Below are 17,286 nucleotides of genomic sequence, written 5' to 3' on the forward strand. Positions count from 1 at the left end.
ACTGTCTGTTATCAACATTTATTGCGTGAGTGCTCTATGTACAAGTGTCATGACACAAAAACAAGAATATGTCCATTATGACATCCAACAGCAGCCATGTCACATGTATCGCTGATTGTGGCCAGTGCAACTGTGGTGGCATCATCGTAATGCATTTGGCCAACTAAGTTTCCACTCCAGAGGTTCCATATGCAGACGCCCAGCGATTGGCAGACAGCTGCAACGTATTTGCTGTGCACTTTGTGTGCCCTGAGAATGGAGTTACCTATCTTATATACAGAACCCTCCAACACACTGGTTGCATCAACTTCAAGAGAAATAGAAAAGTTTTATTACAGGAGAGGTGTAGCTTGGAAAATCACATTTTGACATGTTATGCCATAGTGCAAAATTGTATCCTAGGGAGGAGCACACAAACATCAACAGGCAGATTTGTATCTCATGCCCAGTAATGCAAGGTTTTTTGAGAACTCAGAACTTTAGCACACACACTTGTATATGCTTTGTAAATACAGTTGATGTTTACAGTGAGTAAAATGTTACACTCATTACAATTCAGCTTGCACACTGTTTAAAGTTTCAGTGTCATCCACCACATTTAAAGGAATACAGAGGGCTATCCCAAAAATTTACAGATTAAGACATCTGATGAAAATGTGTGTGTCATTTTACCGAATAGTGCAAAAGGTTTTCATGTGTGCAATTTGTTTCCCAGAAAAACATTCACATAAACATGGCTCCGCACATTCACCCTTACCTCGCCACTCCGGGTATAACGAGGAGGAGAAGGTATGAAGCCACATCACCGCTGACGTTACAGGGAGAACTCATTCTGGTTCGCCAGTCAGTGGGGGTCAGCGCCTTGCCCTTTGCCGCCGTAAACCAGTTTTGCCAGTTCTCTCTGAGAATTGAGGATAGAAGGAGCGGCCGAACCATTACCGAGCCAGGAGAAAGGCTTTTTGAGAACCCCACACAGCTGAGTAGCAGACATTTCTATAGACCAATCTGCGAGCGTTTTCCTTATAGCGTCAGCGCGAGGTTGCAGGCAGATAACAGGCTCGTACTGCTCATCACCGCCGTTGCGCACGGTCGCTTTTTGTGGCGTACTTTGAATTCAATTTCTGCGCACGGTCGCTTTTTGTGGCGTACTTTGAATTCAATTTCTGCGATAATTATGACACTGTGGTGTGAATTACTTGGCATGGTGCATCTTACTGGCCTACTTAACAGTTTTATAAGAAGAAAACAGGGTGTTTAAAATCACTTCTGTGCTACATTAATGTGCTACATAATTTGTGAGGGACGATTGACTACAGTGTTGTAGTACCAGGTTTTTTCAAACGTGAACCAAAACTACAGAGGACATACAAAGCGTGAATGTAGAGCAGCATGGTCACACATATAGTTCCCTGTTGCACTTTTGTGTCGTGCAAACCGAGTACTTTTTATAGTACGGATTCTAATAAGTTACTAAATTTTTTTATAAGGGAGGACTACAATATTGCACGACTGCCATCTAGTGACACTAAAGAACATACCTACCTCAAACCCCCATTACGAGGCACGCATGTGTAGCTACTAATGGCGTCTGCTTTACCACTGAATGGGTTCAGTGCAATCAGTTGGCTGTCGTCCACTGAGTGTGCAAGGTAGAAAATCAAACCCTATAAACAAGATGTTCAACTCATCACCACAAATCAAGATGCAAACTTGCACATTCGGATCATCCCACTTACCGAGTGTGATGCAGCCCATGAAATGAGAGAGATGTCTAGAAAGGTATTCGGCTCTTGAATAATCTTCCTTACAAGAACACATTTAGTATAGTTCCTGCATGTACAAATGAAATGACCTTAGCAACTGTAAGGAAAGGCCAAGAAAAGGATAAACAAGAAGCACACTTCACAATTTCCATCTCCATATCAACCAGACCTGTTCAATAGATTTTCAGGCAACTCACCGGACTTCTTCCAAACAATAACACTACGGTCATCTCCGTCTCGTGGTTATAGCAGTCGTTCTGATCAATCACCCTGCGCCTGTACAAAGACATGCTTTTGCTTGTGTTCGTTTATTCAACTCGCGCAACCCGCGAGTCATGTCGTCTGAGTGTCGTCATACGTCACCGACTCCGGCGACTCGCATCGAGAAGAGAGTCGCTGGGAGTCGACCCTCAAGCACCTCTAGTGTTGATTTCTCGGATTTTAGAACAGGAGTCACTACCAGGGTGATGACGTCACGAGAACCGCACCAGGGCATTTTCGGCCAGCAAGAGTCCACTCTATCGGCTCTCGAGTTGCTCGAGGCCAATAAACGAATGCAACCTTTAACAAATATGCCCAAGGTTGTCCGACATTACCCCATTTTGGCAACTCCTTCGTTTGGCTTTTTTTACTGTCACAGGCAGCAATACCTATTCACTGACATTTGGATGCGCCACATCATTTTTTGACCAACTCGTTTAAATGTATAGTCCCCTCGATATGTCCTATACGAGTAGGAAGACCAACTCTGTGGTGGCTGACCTCTCCTTTCTTCTTCTAAGTTATTTCATTAGGTTCCCTCTTTCTGTACAGTACATGGCACTGAGCCGTCACAAGCAACATTCTTTTCCGGGACAGTGATGATAATCAAATATTGATGGTATTATTTCAATATTGAACTTCTTTGTAAATGCGAGGGAATAACAGACACCACCAGAGTGAAATTTTTTTGCCATTAAAACCCTTAAAACGTAAAATAACCTCGGATAATTTTGCTTCGATAAAAAATTAGCGAGGGTCAAGGTCACTAGCACTGCACAAGTGTGTGTGCATGCACGTGCATTGTTGGCACAGTAATAAAATTTTGTGCAAAGCTTGCACAATATTCGTGGTCAATTGCAAACAGTTGACCTCCCAAGTTTCTGCAGATGTTTGGCAAGGCAATAATCTGATGCCCCCAAGGGCATGTTTTCCTGGCAGACATACATTCAAGCAAGGGCTGTTGTGTTTGCTACGTGGTTGTGGCCCATGTGTTTTTGTAATGAGATCGATCAGCAGGTAGCTTCATTGTGCGAAGCTACAATGCTACATTTTCTTTTCCAGGTGCAGAAATATTATTATGAAAATTTAACATGAGTACTACATAAAATAATGTAGGAGAATGCAATAAATACGCACAAATAGAGTACTAAATACCCACTTAACATACACAGCCATGTCCCTCTTGTCCAGATGACTCCGTACCCACTAGCGAATTTCCATATAAGCAAATCAAGTTCAGGGATGCGTGCAGTTTCTTGTTGCTGCACTTCTTCCCACAGAACATTGTACATAGATATTGTGGACTTTCCAACGTAAACACCCAGCGCTTCTTCAGTCCAGGCTTGAAAGGTAGAAATACGCTCACACAATTTACGATAGCTAATGCTCACGCATAGAATTTTTGAGCCCAGCAGAAATGTTACACCCCTTGCTCTTCTCAGGAGCCATCAGTACTGTCTGTCCGCACCAGATTCCAGTAATTGACCTCAGACCAAAAAAGCTAACAGAGATGAGCTAACAATGCTAGCGAATGCTACAGACAGAGGCCATGGACAAGTCTCTGTATAAGTGAACCAGAACGACACTGTTTCCAGTACTTCACATACAGATATGGATAATGAATTCCAGGTATCCAGATATAAGCCAACATTAGCAAGTTAGTTCCCGATTACGCAGACCGGATAACAAGCTTCCTATAGAACTGATATGACTGTGTTCAACTTTTGTTCAATTCAGTTTGAGAACAGCACTTGTATTAAATACATACGAAAGATTATTAATGATATGAGCCTACTTAATTGATACTTCAAGAGTCCTACCAATGGAAAGAAGTGACATTTTGAATGAGCAGTGGAATAAGTTATATAAGGCAGGTTTAAGTATGTTGTTCTGAGCTGCCACGGTTTTCTCAGAAGTCCTCATTCCTTCACCGTAGTCGAAATTTGTGCATTTTGTGATCGAGAGACGTGGCACTATCTTAAGTGTATTTTTTTCTACAAATTCACCTGCATAGCATGCACTTGCAAAACATCTTGCAAAGTGCATGACAGAAGGAGAAGTCATTCAGTTTAAAGGTGGCTTGAGTGCTTGAGAGGGTGGGTGGAGGTGCTAACTGAATATGCAACCAGCCCCATCATGTTCACTACTGATAACCAACTAAGCACCATTCTGCCTACAAAAGGGCAGGCAAAACATTATTTTCCGTACTCTTCCATGATTCACAACATCTAAAAAATTGTAAAGTAAACACATATTCACTTGACATTATGCGAACACGGTGCGAACTACAGCTGTTCCGATAAACATTGCTCTTTTTCCACGCTCTCTTACTGCGTTAGTTGTGCATTCTCACGTGTCGCCGTTTCTCGAGCATGAAAGCCTCGTATACATGATGCGAAAACGACAATGAAATTGCCAAAGCTAACCAAGACACTAATTGATTTTTTTGTTCGTCTTTGCTTAAATGTAATTATTTTGTGCACGAATCACCTCCTTGTGCTTACCAAATGTAGATGGCCTCCTGACATGCTCCCAAGAGAGCACCAGGCAGTTCTTCAATACTGGTAAGAGAATGCAGAGTATCCGAAGTCTCTCCAATGGAGCGTATTACTTGACCCTCTATCTGGCAGCTTTTAATCCTGGTGGACCCACGAGATGACCTTGTTGCCATTGCAAAACATGTGCCTCGCAATTTCGTCAAAAGACACGCTCTTCTACTTTGACTACTGCATTCAAAAGAGAGAAAAAAGTTGTTGTTTTGCTCACAGTTACCCATCTCAGGTTCGTCCAGCCAATCAGATGACTTACGATTCCTTTGTCCCAAGAACGTACTGGTACGTAGACTGCTCTCGGATGCAATACTGAACGCAGCTGATGTCGGACGTAGCTCCGCCGTGTATTATGTACAGACTGCTGTCGTCTCGCAGCGTGCAGTGGTTTTCCTCAAATGTGTGCTGCTCCACCGAGACAAATGAGAGAAGAAAATTTGTCTACTTCAGAGCTCACGAGGGAAACGTCAGCCGAAATGCAATGAGAAGAGCAAAGCATATTAAATCTTTACGGTCGCTGCCCATATTCCGATGCAACGGAGAACTTTTAAATAATGCTCCGTGCGCAGTCACCTGGAGATCTACGGAGAGACAATCCCAGCAGGTTCCGTTGAGACTCCAGAAGGAAATGCCAGCACTGTGGATCCCGACTAGGACTGCTGGGTTACCCTCGGAAATACTCACTTCCAAGAGAGGATCTTGGAATCTGCACTGGGAACAAGATGTGTATATATGTTAAACCAAAGACAACGATCAAGAAAGTTCTCTCGCTCATACTCACATTCATGCCACAGAGGTGTCCCCAGATACTTGTTTTTGTGCCTACATCGCAAAGGCTAGGCAAACTGTGCAATTCATCGAGTCCGAGGAAGGTACAGGGTGTCTACCAAATTGCAGCCTTCATATTCCCTGACTTTTCCAGGTTTCCACTGACTATCTCAAGCAAGTTCCCTGACCAAAACAAGCGGGAATGTTTTGATACTGATTGCTCATGAAACATATAATTTAGTGAGTACAGTGAACCCTCGTTAATATGACATACTCATTTTATGACCGTTTTTCTTGAGAACCGTTCCACCGCCATGTAAATCCATCTCGTCTGTGTCTAGCCCCAGGGAGAGGCTACACACATACCTCAGGCAGAGGGTGACACGTGTTGAAGTAGGACGCCAAGGTTTGGGAGGACTCCTGATGTTGTTGACCTCGGAATTGCTCATAGCGCTTTTCGGACTGCAAAAGCACTGTAATGCTTAAAACAGCAGTGACCACGAGATCAGGTCACACTGTGCTGTTGCTGTTGTGCACCTAAGAATGACCGGAACGAAGCGGTCTCTGAGGTCAGCGGATTGTGCGTTTCTCGTTAGTATGACAATTCGCTTTATGACCAAAATCTTTGGGAATGGTGGTGGACATATTAACGAGGGTTCACTGTAATTGCCCTACTTTGATCCTCCGAGTTTGTTGTATTGGCGAACAGTTACTTATGGCAATGTAGCTCCAGTGTAACCGGTCAATCGCACTGGTCGCTGCATATCATCATGGCACTTGTCTTGGATTTTCCCTGACTTTTACAGTTACATCAAAACTCCCCAATAATTCCCAGTTTTCCAGGTTGGTAGACACCTTGAGGTACCTTTCTTGGGCTCTGGGAAATGTTACCCCATTTCAATTGCTTGCCTCTCTCACACTAGTAACCTTGCAACAGCAAAGAATAGCCGAATAAATATTGCAAACAAATGTTTAAACGTGCTGGAACTACGTGGCAGCACAGTTTTCAGGTTTCATTTTGAGGTGAGTCTTTCAAGAGGTCATTTATGAAACATGGTATTCAAAATTTCTCGCGCAGCATTAGCTTGTGCCTATACTACCATAGTCCTGCACATGTGGCACGTTGTTGTGGAGAATTTTTGCCATCAAAATTGAGCAGCCACGTAAGCAGGCTCATGATCACACGTGTCTACATCTACGGAGTATTACTTTCTCAAACTGAGAAAAAGAAAGGTGTGGCAAATGTACTGATGCCATTATTCTCATATTTGTGGTGGGATCCTAAAATACTACTCGTGTAATGCTCTAAAAAACGGCACTCATGATGCAATACTTCTCGTGAAATACTTGAAGTATGCAACAGTTTGGTCTTCATCTATAGTCACGGACAACCACCTTAATATCCTTCAGTTTTATACCTCACAAACTACCGACCACATTTTATCATTTTGAGGCTAGGGAGAAAAAACCAAGACCTGACAAATTATTCATTCACAAATTTCACAAATTATTATTATAATGCCCGACTCCTGATTCGACGTTCAGCAGAGAAAAGGGCCCCAGGAAATGGTAAATCCACCATCGGTCATTACGAGGCTAAAAATGTCAGCTTAAATTATTTCAATACTAAATCTCTAGAGGAAACGATATCTTTGAGTGCAGATAAATTAACGTACACGAAAGCCAGCTGGTGGACAAGATCAATGAGGAAAACCTGAGTTTGAGCACAACACGCACAGTATTGTGCTCAGGCGTTCCTCATCATGGATCTCCGAGTATGTTCTGGCTAACCTTTAAACTGCGGTAGAACATCATAGGGTGGTTCAATCCCAGCAATTTTCTTTTCGAACACTCCTCACTGTGACTGTCCGATGCTTCATGGACCTGGTGATTCCTCTGCGCATCATTTGTTACTGTGCCCTGGTCTTCATCGACAACGTGTCGGCTCAGCAACTTTGTTGGCTCAGGGTTGTCGGAAGCACTATTGTGCTCTGGTAGCACCTGCTGCTTTGGGCTTTCCCTCCCAACACTGCTATGGATTTCAAGGTCACTTAGCTTGGGGGGAGTTGTACTGCACTCCAATTTCTGCTCAACTAATGCTTGAAACTGGACATTGTCTGATAGAGTAAAGCACTCAGCTGGGCGTGTTCGTGCTCCAGCCACTAGCCAGTCAAGTACTCTACGAATAGCTGTACAACTTCTCGTCATTCTTGGACTGCTCGATACACACTGTCGTCGTTTCCTTTTGGCATGCAATGTATCAGCTTGAAATCCCTCACTGCTTTCGAGCGTGTCCGTTGACGAATCACTGAACAGTAGACGGCTTATCGTCTTGAAAGTGGATTTCTTCCTATTTTCTGTACTGGAAGCATGGGATGCAGTTATGTTCACCTGTTGTGCACAATCATTGTTTTGTCCCTTGCCATCTGTGTCGAAGCGACAAGGTTGCTCACTAGTTTGACACAGGTGATGCATTTCATTGACAACGCATTTCTGCGGTGTCAAATTTTCCTGGGCACTATGTGGAGTACCTATGGCTGGACTCTCTGCTGATGCTCTTGGTGAGCCACTGACATTTCCTTCAGCTGAGGAACTGCCGCCCGCTGATCTTTTTAGTTTCTACATTGAAAGGAAAACTCAGACACTGTTATTTCCACGAGCGTCGCAAATGCTTACCTGCAGCCTACGTTCCTTTTTCGCCAGTTCCCTCTTCATTTGTTGCAGCCTTTCTATTATCTGCGCAGTCAAAAGTATGGTGTACTAGACATCAACTACGTAAATTTACCTGTACACTGATACAAAAACGAAAAAGAAACAAATCGAGGGAAAGCACCACGCACCTCTGTCTGTCTTGAAGACATTATTCTAGAGTAGTAGGAAATGATTTGAAGAACCAAGCACATCGAAAACGCCACGCCAAGCCAGAGTTCTACTGGAACCCTTACCTAAAAGTTAATATGTACAGTAAAACTCAACTGTCTGCTGAAAAAGATTACGTTGCAGAAAGAACTACATAGTTCGGTAGCGAACAATGGACATCAAAACTCGCACACTGACGAACAGTCGGATACGCTCGGAAATGCGTGCGGCATATTTGTCAAATTCGAATGTGAGCGGGCAACAGCGGGCAATCGACAGACGACTACGGACTACAACGTGAGACTAGTCGCCATAGGGTGACGCGCGTGACGTGCGATGCTAGAGTGCGAGAGCGAGAGGATGCGAGAGTACTAGAGGGGTAGGGTAGAGGCAGGAGGCAGGCAGTAGGCGCAGTAGGTTGATAGAAGGCATCAGACTTTCACGTATCTGGGGAGGCTTCTGAGGCCCGTAGAAAATTACAGCGCTGATAATACTACAATCGGGTGTCGTTTTGTTCCACTCATGATCAGCTGAGAAACAAATTATGAGGTGAGCCTGTTTACTTTTCCTAGTCTGGGCTGGCGAAAGCCTCCACTTTTATGTGGCATCACCACAAGTGGAGGTTGGCTGCAGCTGATCCGTTGTCGACATCGCCTTTCTCCTCTGTGTATCGCTGTTATGACTGCTTTTATTGTCGACTTTTGTTGCGGCATGCTCGGCAGATATGAACGCGACGTCGAACCATTTACACGTAATGATGGGCTGGCATGATCTCTTTTAGACCTTGTACAGTTTACTGGCATCTTCGTTCTTTTGTGCTCAGGTATTTATACCTGTCAAGGTCATGTTTGTCGTTTAATTGCAGGCTCCGCAACGCGAACTCTTTTGTGCGATGTCACCTTCTGACAAGAAATTTTCTTCAACTCCAAGAAACGCAAACACGGTTTCGCACGCCATTCTACATAACTTACCATCTTGCGTTTGTACTGTTTGTACTTCGAACAGGTGCGACATAGGCGCCAAACTCGTACTTAGTTCTGCGTATTTTTAAGAACCTGCAAGAACTCTGATGTGCATATATAAATCTATATAAATAGTTCATACCTGACCCAAAACGAAAGCGCGCTATATTACTATGTGTAACCTATATAGATTCATCATATCAGTTCAAACGTGCCACTACCACCCAAGCATCATATTTTTGAAACCTTGACAGTTGATACTGTGCAAGCATCCAGTGTGCCATCCCTGCCATAATCTTTCTCAGTATGCTGCAACTCTGTCTTCTTCTGGTGGGAAGATAAGCAGGTTAAATCGCAAACAAAATGGTTGGCAGTATGCTGGTACCTGGTAAATTTCTAAGACTTTGGAACCATGTTGGAGACTGCTCTGTAACCCAATTTTCATAATAGCGCAGGGAACTGCGTACGTCACAATTCTTGCAATAACTGTGTTATTGCAGCATGACGTACTTGTCCATAGTGGAGGTTATAAAATTGCCAGCAGTACCCACAAAAGCGAGCAACTTGTTGGGCATCTGGGATGATGGGCATTTTTTCTCACGAACAGCCATAAGAAACCCCAAAGCAGGATCAACATGATAGGCAAGCCTGAGTATGGGCTAAGACACATAGACAAAACACAACAGGAGGGCTCAAAATTTGAGCCCTCCTGTTGTGTTTTGACTATGTGTTTTCACCCATCATTCAGGCTTGCCTATAATGGAGTTTATCCAGCCAGAAGAACAAGTGTCACAAGCGACAGGTTCCGTGAGCAAGGGAGGGGGCGAAGATTTTCATCAATATCCAGCCTGCATCTACGTCATTCTGCCCAGGATTAACATATTCTTGCCGAACCTTGTATCGGTGCTTTGATTACAAAGTGCTGTACTAGACTTTGGGGATTCAAAGCTGCTGGATACAGAAAGGTAGAAATCTGGTTCTAATAAATATTGCAAGCCAAGCAGGTCGTGCTCCAGCAGATTAAATCACAGCAAAGCAGTCACACAATTCTCCTGTTCTGTCGATTCTTTCCAAGTATTCATTCTTCCTGCGCACCACTCAAGCATGGCATAAACTACACCAAACAATCTGAACTCGCGAATGTGTAAACGCTAGGGATGGGACGAATCCACGAATCTTTCGAATCCTTTCTTAAAAAAGAGTTTAAAAAGCCAGGGAGGAGACGACTTCTACTGAAAAGTGTATTGAAGCACACTTTGATATCTTTCTTTAATGAAAAACAAATTAAATAATAGTTCACTTTCAGGAGAAAACATACCCATATACTTCCACTTAAGAGGGCATACCAGCTCTCCGTCCCAATGTATTTCCTATGGAACAGTTTTTATGCTTTCTCTCGGTAACCGCTGCGCAGATTTTGACGCGGGTGCTCTCATCATAAAGAGGAAGACAAGATGAAGAGCATTACGCTACCAGATATCTTATATACGTCGTATGTATTTTACGGCGACGTCACGAATGCGAAAAAAAATGCACAATTTTTCTCCTCCCTCTTTGAACAGGTTTTATTAAACTTCTATAGCCATTTGTAAAAAAACTTTCCATTTACTCTCTCTGGAATTATTTGAGGAATCGATAGACATCAAATTTATGTCTACCACTTTCCGTTTTTATAAAAAAGCATGAAAAGTGAGTACGGACAAATACCGTCTCAAAGCCCCGTAAACCGCGTCATTCTGTGTCGCCCTCTAGCCGTAGCACAGGAAAAACCGCGCGGAACATTTTGACCGTATCCATCCGCCGACCATGCGGCGCGCACAACCTTGGAGCATGGCCTTGGAGACCAGAACAAAAGCTTCCTTAGCTGCTCGTAAAGGGATTATCGTCAGCCAGCATTGTCGGGGGGGGGGGGGACGTTGGGTAGACGAGCCAGCGTTGTCGCGGCCCGTGTAAGAGACAACCGAGACCAATAAACCTCTTCTTTTTAGCTTGACATGAAACGTCAATTTGCTCGATTTTGCCGTTTCGGGTTTGTGCTTACTCAGTCAACTGTCTCATAAGGCTAACGAGAATCTCTCGTATTTACGGTTAGTGGAAGGCCGACTTCACAAACATTCCAGTAACGTTCAACAGGACAGCCCAGTAATGTTCGTAATGTTGAAACAGCCAGCAAGCGGATTACACACAGATAAATGTTTCTTAGGATAACGGTACTTAGAACTGCAGCTTTATTTGTTGTTTCTCTTTCTTTCTTTTATTGATCGATTAATTTTTATTTTTATCTTTATTATTTTCTTCTTTTTTTTTCATGAACGCTCCACGTGAACCAATAAGAAAAATCGATCAAGCGGCCACTGCACAATTATTTCCGCCCATGCAATGAGCAACAGTCTGTTCCGGAACCCAAATTCACGTTCGCGTAGCAAGGAAAATCAACGACAACCAACGACGGGGGAGGGGGATATATTTATTAGACGAAAAGGGGAAAAAAACGGGCTAAAGGTCAGCCAAACGGGACGTCGGCTTGCTATTCCAAAAATAAATAAATAAATTAAATTAAGAAATAGGAGATAAATGAAACGGACGCGACGGAACAGCACGTTAGTTAGTTGATTATTAGGTTAGTAAAAGTTCGGTGTTTGCATTTTCATGTTCAGGTTAGCCTGAGTGGGCTTTGGCAGTTTCCGCGCAGAAACAGCCAGATAACATTTATTTACAGTAGTTTATTTTGCAACGGGGACATCGATCACGATATTTTGGGGTTCCGGACAATTTTTCGAGACCGGTTCCCTGGATTTTCCATCTTTCGACAATCCTTGCTAGTTGCACGTTGGATGACCCAAAACCTGTACCCGTCTGTCTTTGCACAGCGCACAAAGGGAGACCTTCTGAGGAAGATAAGGAAAAGCTCCGGGTCACTGGGGATTCTCCGCTGAACTAGTGTCTACGCTGAACGAAAGGTCTGGTGTAAATGTAATGTGAAGTACCCTGTGAAAACCAAGGAGCGTCTAAAAATAGAGTACTGAAGTTTCCGTATAATAATCAGCGCAATTATGAGACGGAAATCGTGCTCCGAGACCTCGTCGCGCGTCAAGTTCCTTGTTCCAATCTTGTTCATTTATACATAAAGATGGAGTTCAAAGGGTTTTAGGAGCTTCCTCCTTCTCCTTTTTTTTCATTTTTTTGAATAGCTGTTGCTAAATGCAATGCATTTATTTAGGCTGGTTGAGCCTATCAAAAGGCCGAAAATCATGACGCCGAACTATCAGAAGGCCGACAGCCAAAAGACCAAAAAATCATAACGTCGAACTGTCAGAAGGCTGAAAATAGAAAGGCCAAAGAGACACCGGGTGAGCACTCCAGTGAATGACCACTGAATGGGATGGTGTAGATTATGAAAACGTTTTGTGGCTATTGTATTAGAAATCAAATAACTGGAATGCATAGCATTTGGTGCTCGGAAATAGACTAACCAGTGAATAGGGTTGCCACTTTTCGTAGTGAAAAATACCGGCTGAGGGAGAGGAGGTGGAATAGAGGGAAAGGAGGAATGACTCGCGGGAAAGGGAAGAGGGTGAGGGGTGGGAGAGCACACACAGAAAACGAAAGAGAGAGAGCTCAAGATAATACGAGGAAACATATGTTCCTGTGTGTAATAATAATAATGAATAACTAAGGAAAGAACTGGTGACTGCGGAGTTGGGTCTATGCTCCAGATTTATTCAAGCTGTAGTGGAATGTTGAAGGGAAAACCATGCAAAGGCCATATGAAGGTCTTGGGCCACAAATACCGGCAACCGGCAGAGCGAGCAAATAACCGGCCATGCCGGTATAATACCGGCCTGGTGGCAACCCTACCAGTGAATATGAAAAACAATAATCTACAATATGTTTACTACGAAAAGAAAGTGTGTGATGGGCAAAGTGAGGATAATTGTGCATTAAAAGCCCCTGGCATATAGATGCAAGTAAGAACTGAAAGCTAGACAGCCGATGAAATACATCACAGCCGACCGAATGTTATCGTTCGCTTTGCGGATTTGTTGAAATTGGGAGACATAGGGTGCTTTTTTCTTTTTTTATGTGTTAATAATGAGTTTTTTAAATCTACATTCCATTCAACAAGCAACATAAAATGGATATACATAGTTTGCTGCATTAGTTCACTAGCGATATCGTTCGCTGGATTCTATAGTATTTCTCTACTGTCAGTCAGACACAGGTGTTACAGTTGTCCTTACATCTTTTTCTGGGCCGATGTTTATGGGTTATAAAATATCCACACCCACTTATTCAGGTGTTTCATTGCAGTTTGATTGCATTGAAAATACGGTTCATCAACATAGAAAGTATGAGACAACAACTACAACATCATTGTCTGACCGCCGCCAACAACAAAACAGAACTATATATGAAAATACCAGTATTCCGGTTGAGTGGGGAACTACGTCCGACGATATCCACGTTCAACGAGCGTGAAGTCAGAGCCTCAGGATAGTGGGCATTTGCGTTTCATTTCATTGATACGAATACAGAAGGTAATGCGTCATTGCGCTCAGTATTCTGTAGTACTCCCCTTTATAAAAGAACGTGGCTAACATATCTGCCAGAAATAAGTAGAAGGTAGCAGAACCTTGGAAAATCACCAGTGGTGAATCACCTCGTGTCATAGTAAATATTTATTTGTTGTTGGAGAATCCCTTCCTAATCTTACCGCATTGTCTGCACTCAGCAAACTTTGCGAGAGAGGAACAGAAAGAGCAGATGTAATCGGCGCAATGCAAGCGGCGCAGTGGGTGTAACCGCATTTATGTTCCTTGTTCAGTGGTTTTACTCAGTGTTGTACCCGTTACCGAAATATGGTATCGTGATACCGATACCCGTTACTTGAGTAAAAAGTATCGAAATACCGATATCGATACTTCTTTTTTAAAGTAACGAAGTATCGCTACCGTTACTAAAAAAGTAACGCAATACTTGGGCGATACTTTTGTTTGAAATACGGATATGGCGTAAAAAAGAAATATGCTTACGTGAACAGTTTTGCAGTGAAAAGACAGCATATTTCATATGTAGCTCGGAAACGTTATGCTTGACTTTTATCAATAGCTGGTTCATGAAATTGTCTCCTGCCATCCTTGCAAGCCGTGGTGTCTCCGGCAGCTGACAGAGGCCAGTGTGACAATTAAGTTAGTGTCAGGCCCACACAAACCATGGAGTCCAATGACCCAGGAATCCTTCCGAAGTTAACAATGCCACAGTATATGTGAGCGTGACTCAGTGCGACACGGCAGCTTAGCAGTGGAATCCAGAGCGCACTGTCAAAATCTTGACCTCTGTTCGTTGACCTCAACTCTTTTGTTGAACACAGCGTGGTTATTTCCTTCAGTTTCAAAGAAAAACGGTGAACACGTGTTTGGTATAATTTCATAATTCCGGTTACGGAGCACGTAGGCGTGTCTACGAGCTTCTTGTCGAGGGCAATAACAATGAATAGAGTAAGAAATATGGTCGGTGAAGAAAGGGTGGGGCACTAAAAAGTATCGGTATCGGTAACGATGCGTTACCATAAATTTGTAACGGAAATACTTTTCCGATACCCACTTAAGAAAGTATCGCGATACGCACTCCGATACCGAAAAAGTATCGATTACTGTAACGGCGTTACTTGTAACGGCGATACGTACAACACTGGTTTTACTGTGCATTAGCATGCATGTTAATTTAAAAAATCCCGTCTCCCAATTTAAACAAATAATGTGATAGCACTTGATCGGCTATGATCCGTTTCCTCAGCTGTTCACAACGGCGCTCCTGTAATTTCCGGGATACGGAAAAATCGTCCCCGGTGGGAACCTAGGTTAGAGCGATTCCGTGCCACTACATCCAACGCGCCGTTACGCCCATCATGCTCTTACATCCGAAAACGAGTCGTTACATCCACCCTGCTCTTACACACAAACGACCGTTACATCCAACGAGACTTTACTTCCATTTCTGGCCGATACATCCATAAGTCAGTACACACAACGAGCAGTTACATCCAACAGAAAACCATACACAACGAGCTGTTACGATGCTAACGCGGTACCTCACGGGTACTGCTTTGAATAGGAAAAAAAATAACTAAATAAAAAGAAGTGACCTGTAATACAGATTGACATTGATTGGTTCATAGACAGCTGCTATATTGGTACAACCACAAAACGAGGGTCGTTAGGGTATGAGGCATGTTACTGAGTTTCCTATTTCTCTCTATTATTTTTTTCGTCAACATCAACATCAACTGAGTTCTAAGCAATGCGCATGTGTGGAGCAACGCGCATATTAATAAAATGTTAGGTGTACAGCAGATGGCTTTTTTGTATTGTCAACGGACAGCACTTTGGAAATAGAAAATTTCCCTTTCCTAAAATACGCATAAATTTGGCTCTTATTGTGTCCCGTTCTTCAGCTTTTCCACGAACGAATTTCACGTTTTCAAGTTTAGATTGAATTAACGGAGACCTCAGCATCCAACACAATGAAATCTGGAGTAAAAATTTACGCTTCAGAAATTATTCTTAAAAAAGAAAAGAAGGCATATATTATCGTGTCCCACATAATAAGGAGGCCGAACTGTACTTTTTTGCCACACTCAAACAAGAACCTGTTATGTTGTCAGGTGACCGTAGTTATTTTTCTACAATGTGTCCTTTTATTTTTTGTCGAATCGTTCCTCTTAGCGTTCAGGAAAAAAAGAAAAAGACTGTGTTGGGAATATCGCGACTCCCGCTGCAAGGCCTTGCCGCTCGACCTTCCCATATCTTTTTTGGTTGGTTTCAGTGTGTGGACCCCAAGCCTTTATCGCCCTTCACCTCCTTTGTACGGTTTTGCGTTTGCGAACTCGTACACCAGAAGAAAGGGAGTCCCCTGTCACTGGGGTTGTCGACTGACATCATTTTTCTGAGCGGGTATAAAGTGAAAGAAAAAGAAAGGAGAATATGGAGGAAAGGAGCCTTTCAAATATGTTACTGAAGTTTTCGGGTAATAATAAGTCTGTTCTACGACGGAAATTTTGAAAAGTCTTTTGCACAAACGCCTTGTAAATGAATTCAGATATTTGATAATGCTTACTTACCAGAAATATACATATCAAAATGTCAGTTTTGCAAGAATAATAGAGTTATTATCAAGGTAAATTGCATGTTGTAAAAACATTTTTGGGACCCCTCATATAGGACCCCGGTTAGCGAATGCTGCCCTGTTGTGCATTTCTCACACACAAAATATGGACTTTGTCGCAGGCAGTGCTATTTACCTCGTATCTTTAATGAGCTCCCCTTCGGCAGTTTTTCTTTGGAATCGAAGTACAAACTAAAAAAAGCGCTACGGCAACTTTATCATGGGATGTAGTACCTTTATATGTTCATGTACTGTCAAACTGTATGCCGCTGACTGCTTCAGGCCCAGTGCCACAAGCTTTTCCGCTTAGACAGACCCGTTTTATTATATTTGTAGTTTGCTTTCTTGAGTAAAATTATTATTATTATTATTTATTATTATTCTTATTATTATGTAAGCGAGTGCAAAAAAAAAAGGAATACCGTTTCGAGCAGATTTTCCAGACTGGCATTGTAAGCGCTGTGTGTAGGCAATGTTGATAGCCTAATTTACAGCCGCTGGTAGATTCAATTGAGAGCCTCCGAGATACCGGCATCCGTACTATCCGATCACACTTGTACGTCGGCATACAGTAAGTATGCACTAGTAAAACAATACGAAGAGCAACTAAAAATTCCATAATCAGTCAGTACAGGCGGTAGTGACTTGTGAAAACAATAATTGTAGCATGAATATATAAGAACAAAAAAAAAGTACTCATGTAGCAATAGGAGACAAGCAAAAAGACGTGAATGTCTCGAATCGAACTACGGACCTTTCGTGGCAAAGTCCGACACTCGACAAACAGCGCAGAGGGCGCGGGCCGCCTTAAACTCGCGAGGTCAACCATGCACAATGGGGATTATTTCGTGAGTCGGTGGCGAACGGCGTGCTAAGGACGAGCGTGGCGCCATCTAGAATCGGGGAAAATCGTGAATCGGAGTTGCTCCCCGACTGGTATGGCCTCTTAAATGTAATTTA

At 43.0% G+C, this 17,286-nt stretch overlaps 2 protein-coding genes across 4 annotated transcripts in view; one reads left to right on the forward strand and one right to left on the reverse strand.

Annotated features, from left to right (window-relative positions):
• Window position 1: 1 nt before the first annotated feature.
• Window positions 2-8,544, reverse strand: LOC135391518 (uncharacterized). 2 transcript variants are annotated; one of them, XM_064621790.1, is made up of 9 exons: window positions 8,182-8,544; window positions 8,018-8,077; window positions 7,133-7,960; window positions 5,147-5,284; window positions 4,833-4,978; window positions 4,529-4,750; window positions 1,737-1,830; window positions 1,543-1,664; window positions 2-249 (listed from the first exon to the last, which is right to left on the reverse strand). In XM_064621790.1, exons 1-9 carry the CDS (start codon window positions 8,242-8,244, stop codon window positions 48-50), a joined length of 1,875 nt encoding a protein of 624 aa, XP_064477860.1. In that variant the 5' UTR covers window positions 8,245-8,544; the 3' UTR covers window positions 2-47. The 2 variants fall into 2 exon arrangements, with proteins under 2 accessions (XP_064477860.1, XP_064477861.1); XM_064621791.1 differs by lacking the exon at window positions 2-249 and adding an exon at window positions 261-307.
• A 19-nt stretch (window positions 8,545-8,563) lies between these two features.
• Window positions 8,564-17,286, forward strand: part of LOC135391517 (monocarboxylate transporter 12-like) — a 28,372-nt gene continuing 19,649 nt past the window's right edge. The window contains exon 1 of one of the 2 annotated variants that reach the window (XM_064621788.1): window positions 8,564-8,749. The gene's annotated coding sequence lies outside the window, so the exon portion shown is untranslated. The remainder of the gene's footprint in view (window positions 8,750-17,286) is intronic. The other variant, XM_064621789.1, reaches the window with a different exon arrangement.

Source organism: Ornithodoros turicata, chromosome 4, assembly GCF_037126465.1.
Source record: "Ornithodoros turicata isolate Travis chromosome 4, ASM3712646v1, whole genome shotgun sequence".
In the NCBI taxonomy this organism is placed as follows: domain Eukaryota; kingdom Metazoa; phylum Arthropoda; class Arachnida; order Ixodida; family Argasidae; genus Ornithodoros; species Ornithodoros turicata.

Bases quoted from the DNA above. Each gene is read 5' to 3' on its own strand.
- LOC135391518 (XM_064621790.1), bottom strand. From the start codon at position 8,244: ATGTGCTTGGTTCTTCAAATCATTTCCTACTACTCTAGAATAATGTCT. The intron at 4,979-5,146 runs GTGACTGCGCAC...TCGGTGGAGCAG, and splicing joins GTCTCTCCGTAGATCTCCAG to CACACATTTGAGGAAAACCA. The intron at 4,751-4,832 runs GTAAGTCATCTG...TTTTGAATGCAG, and splicing joins GTTCTTGGGACAAAGGAATC to TAGTCAAAGTAGAAGAGCGT.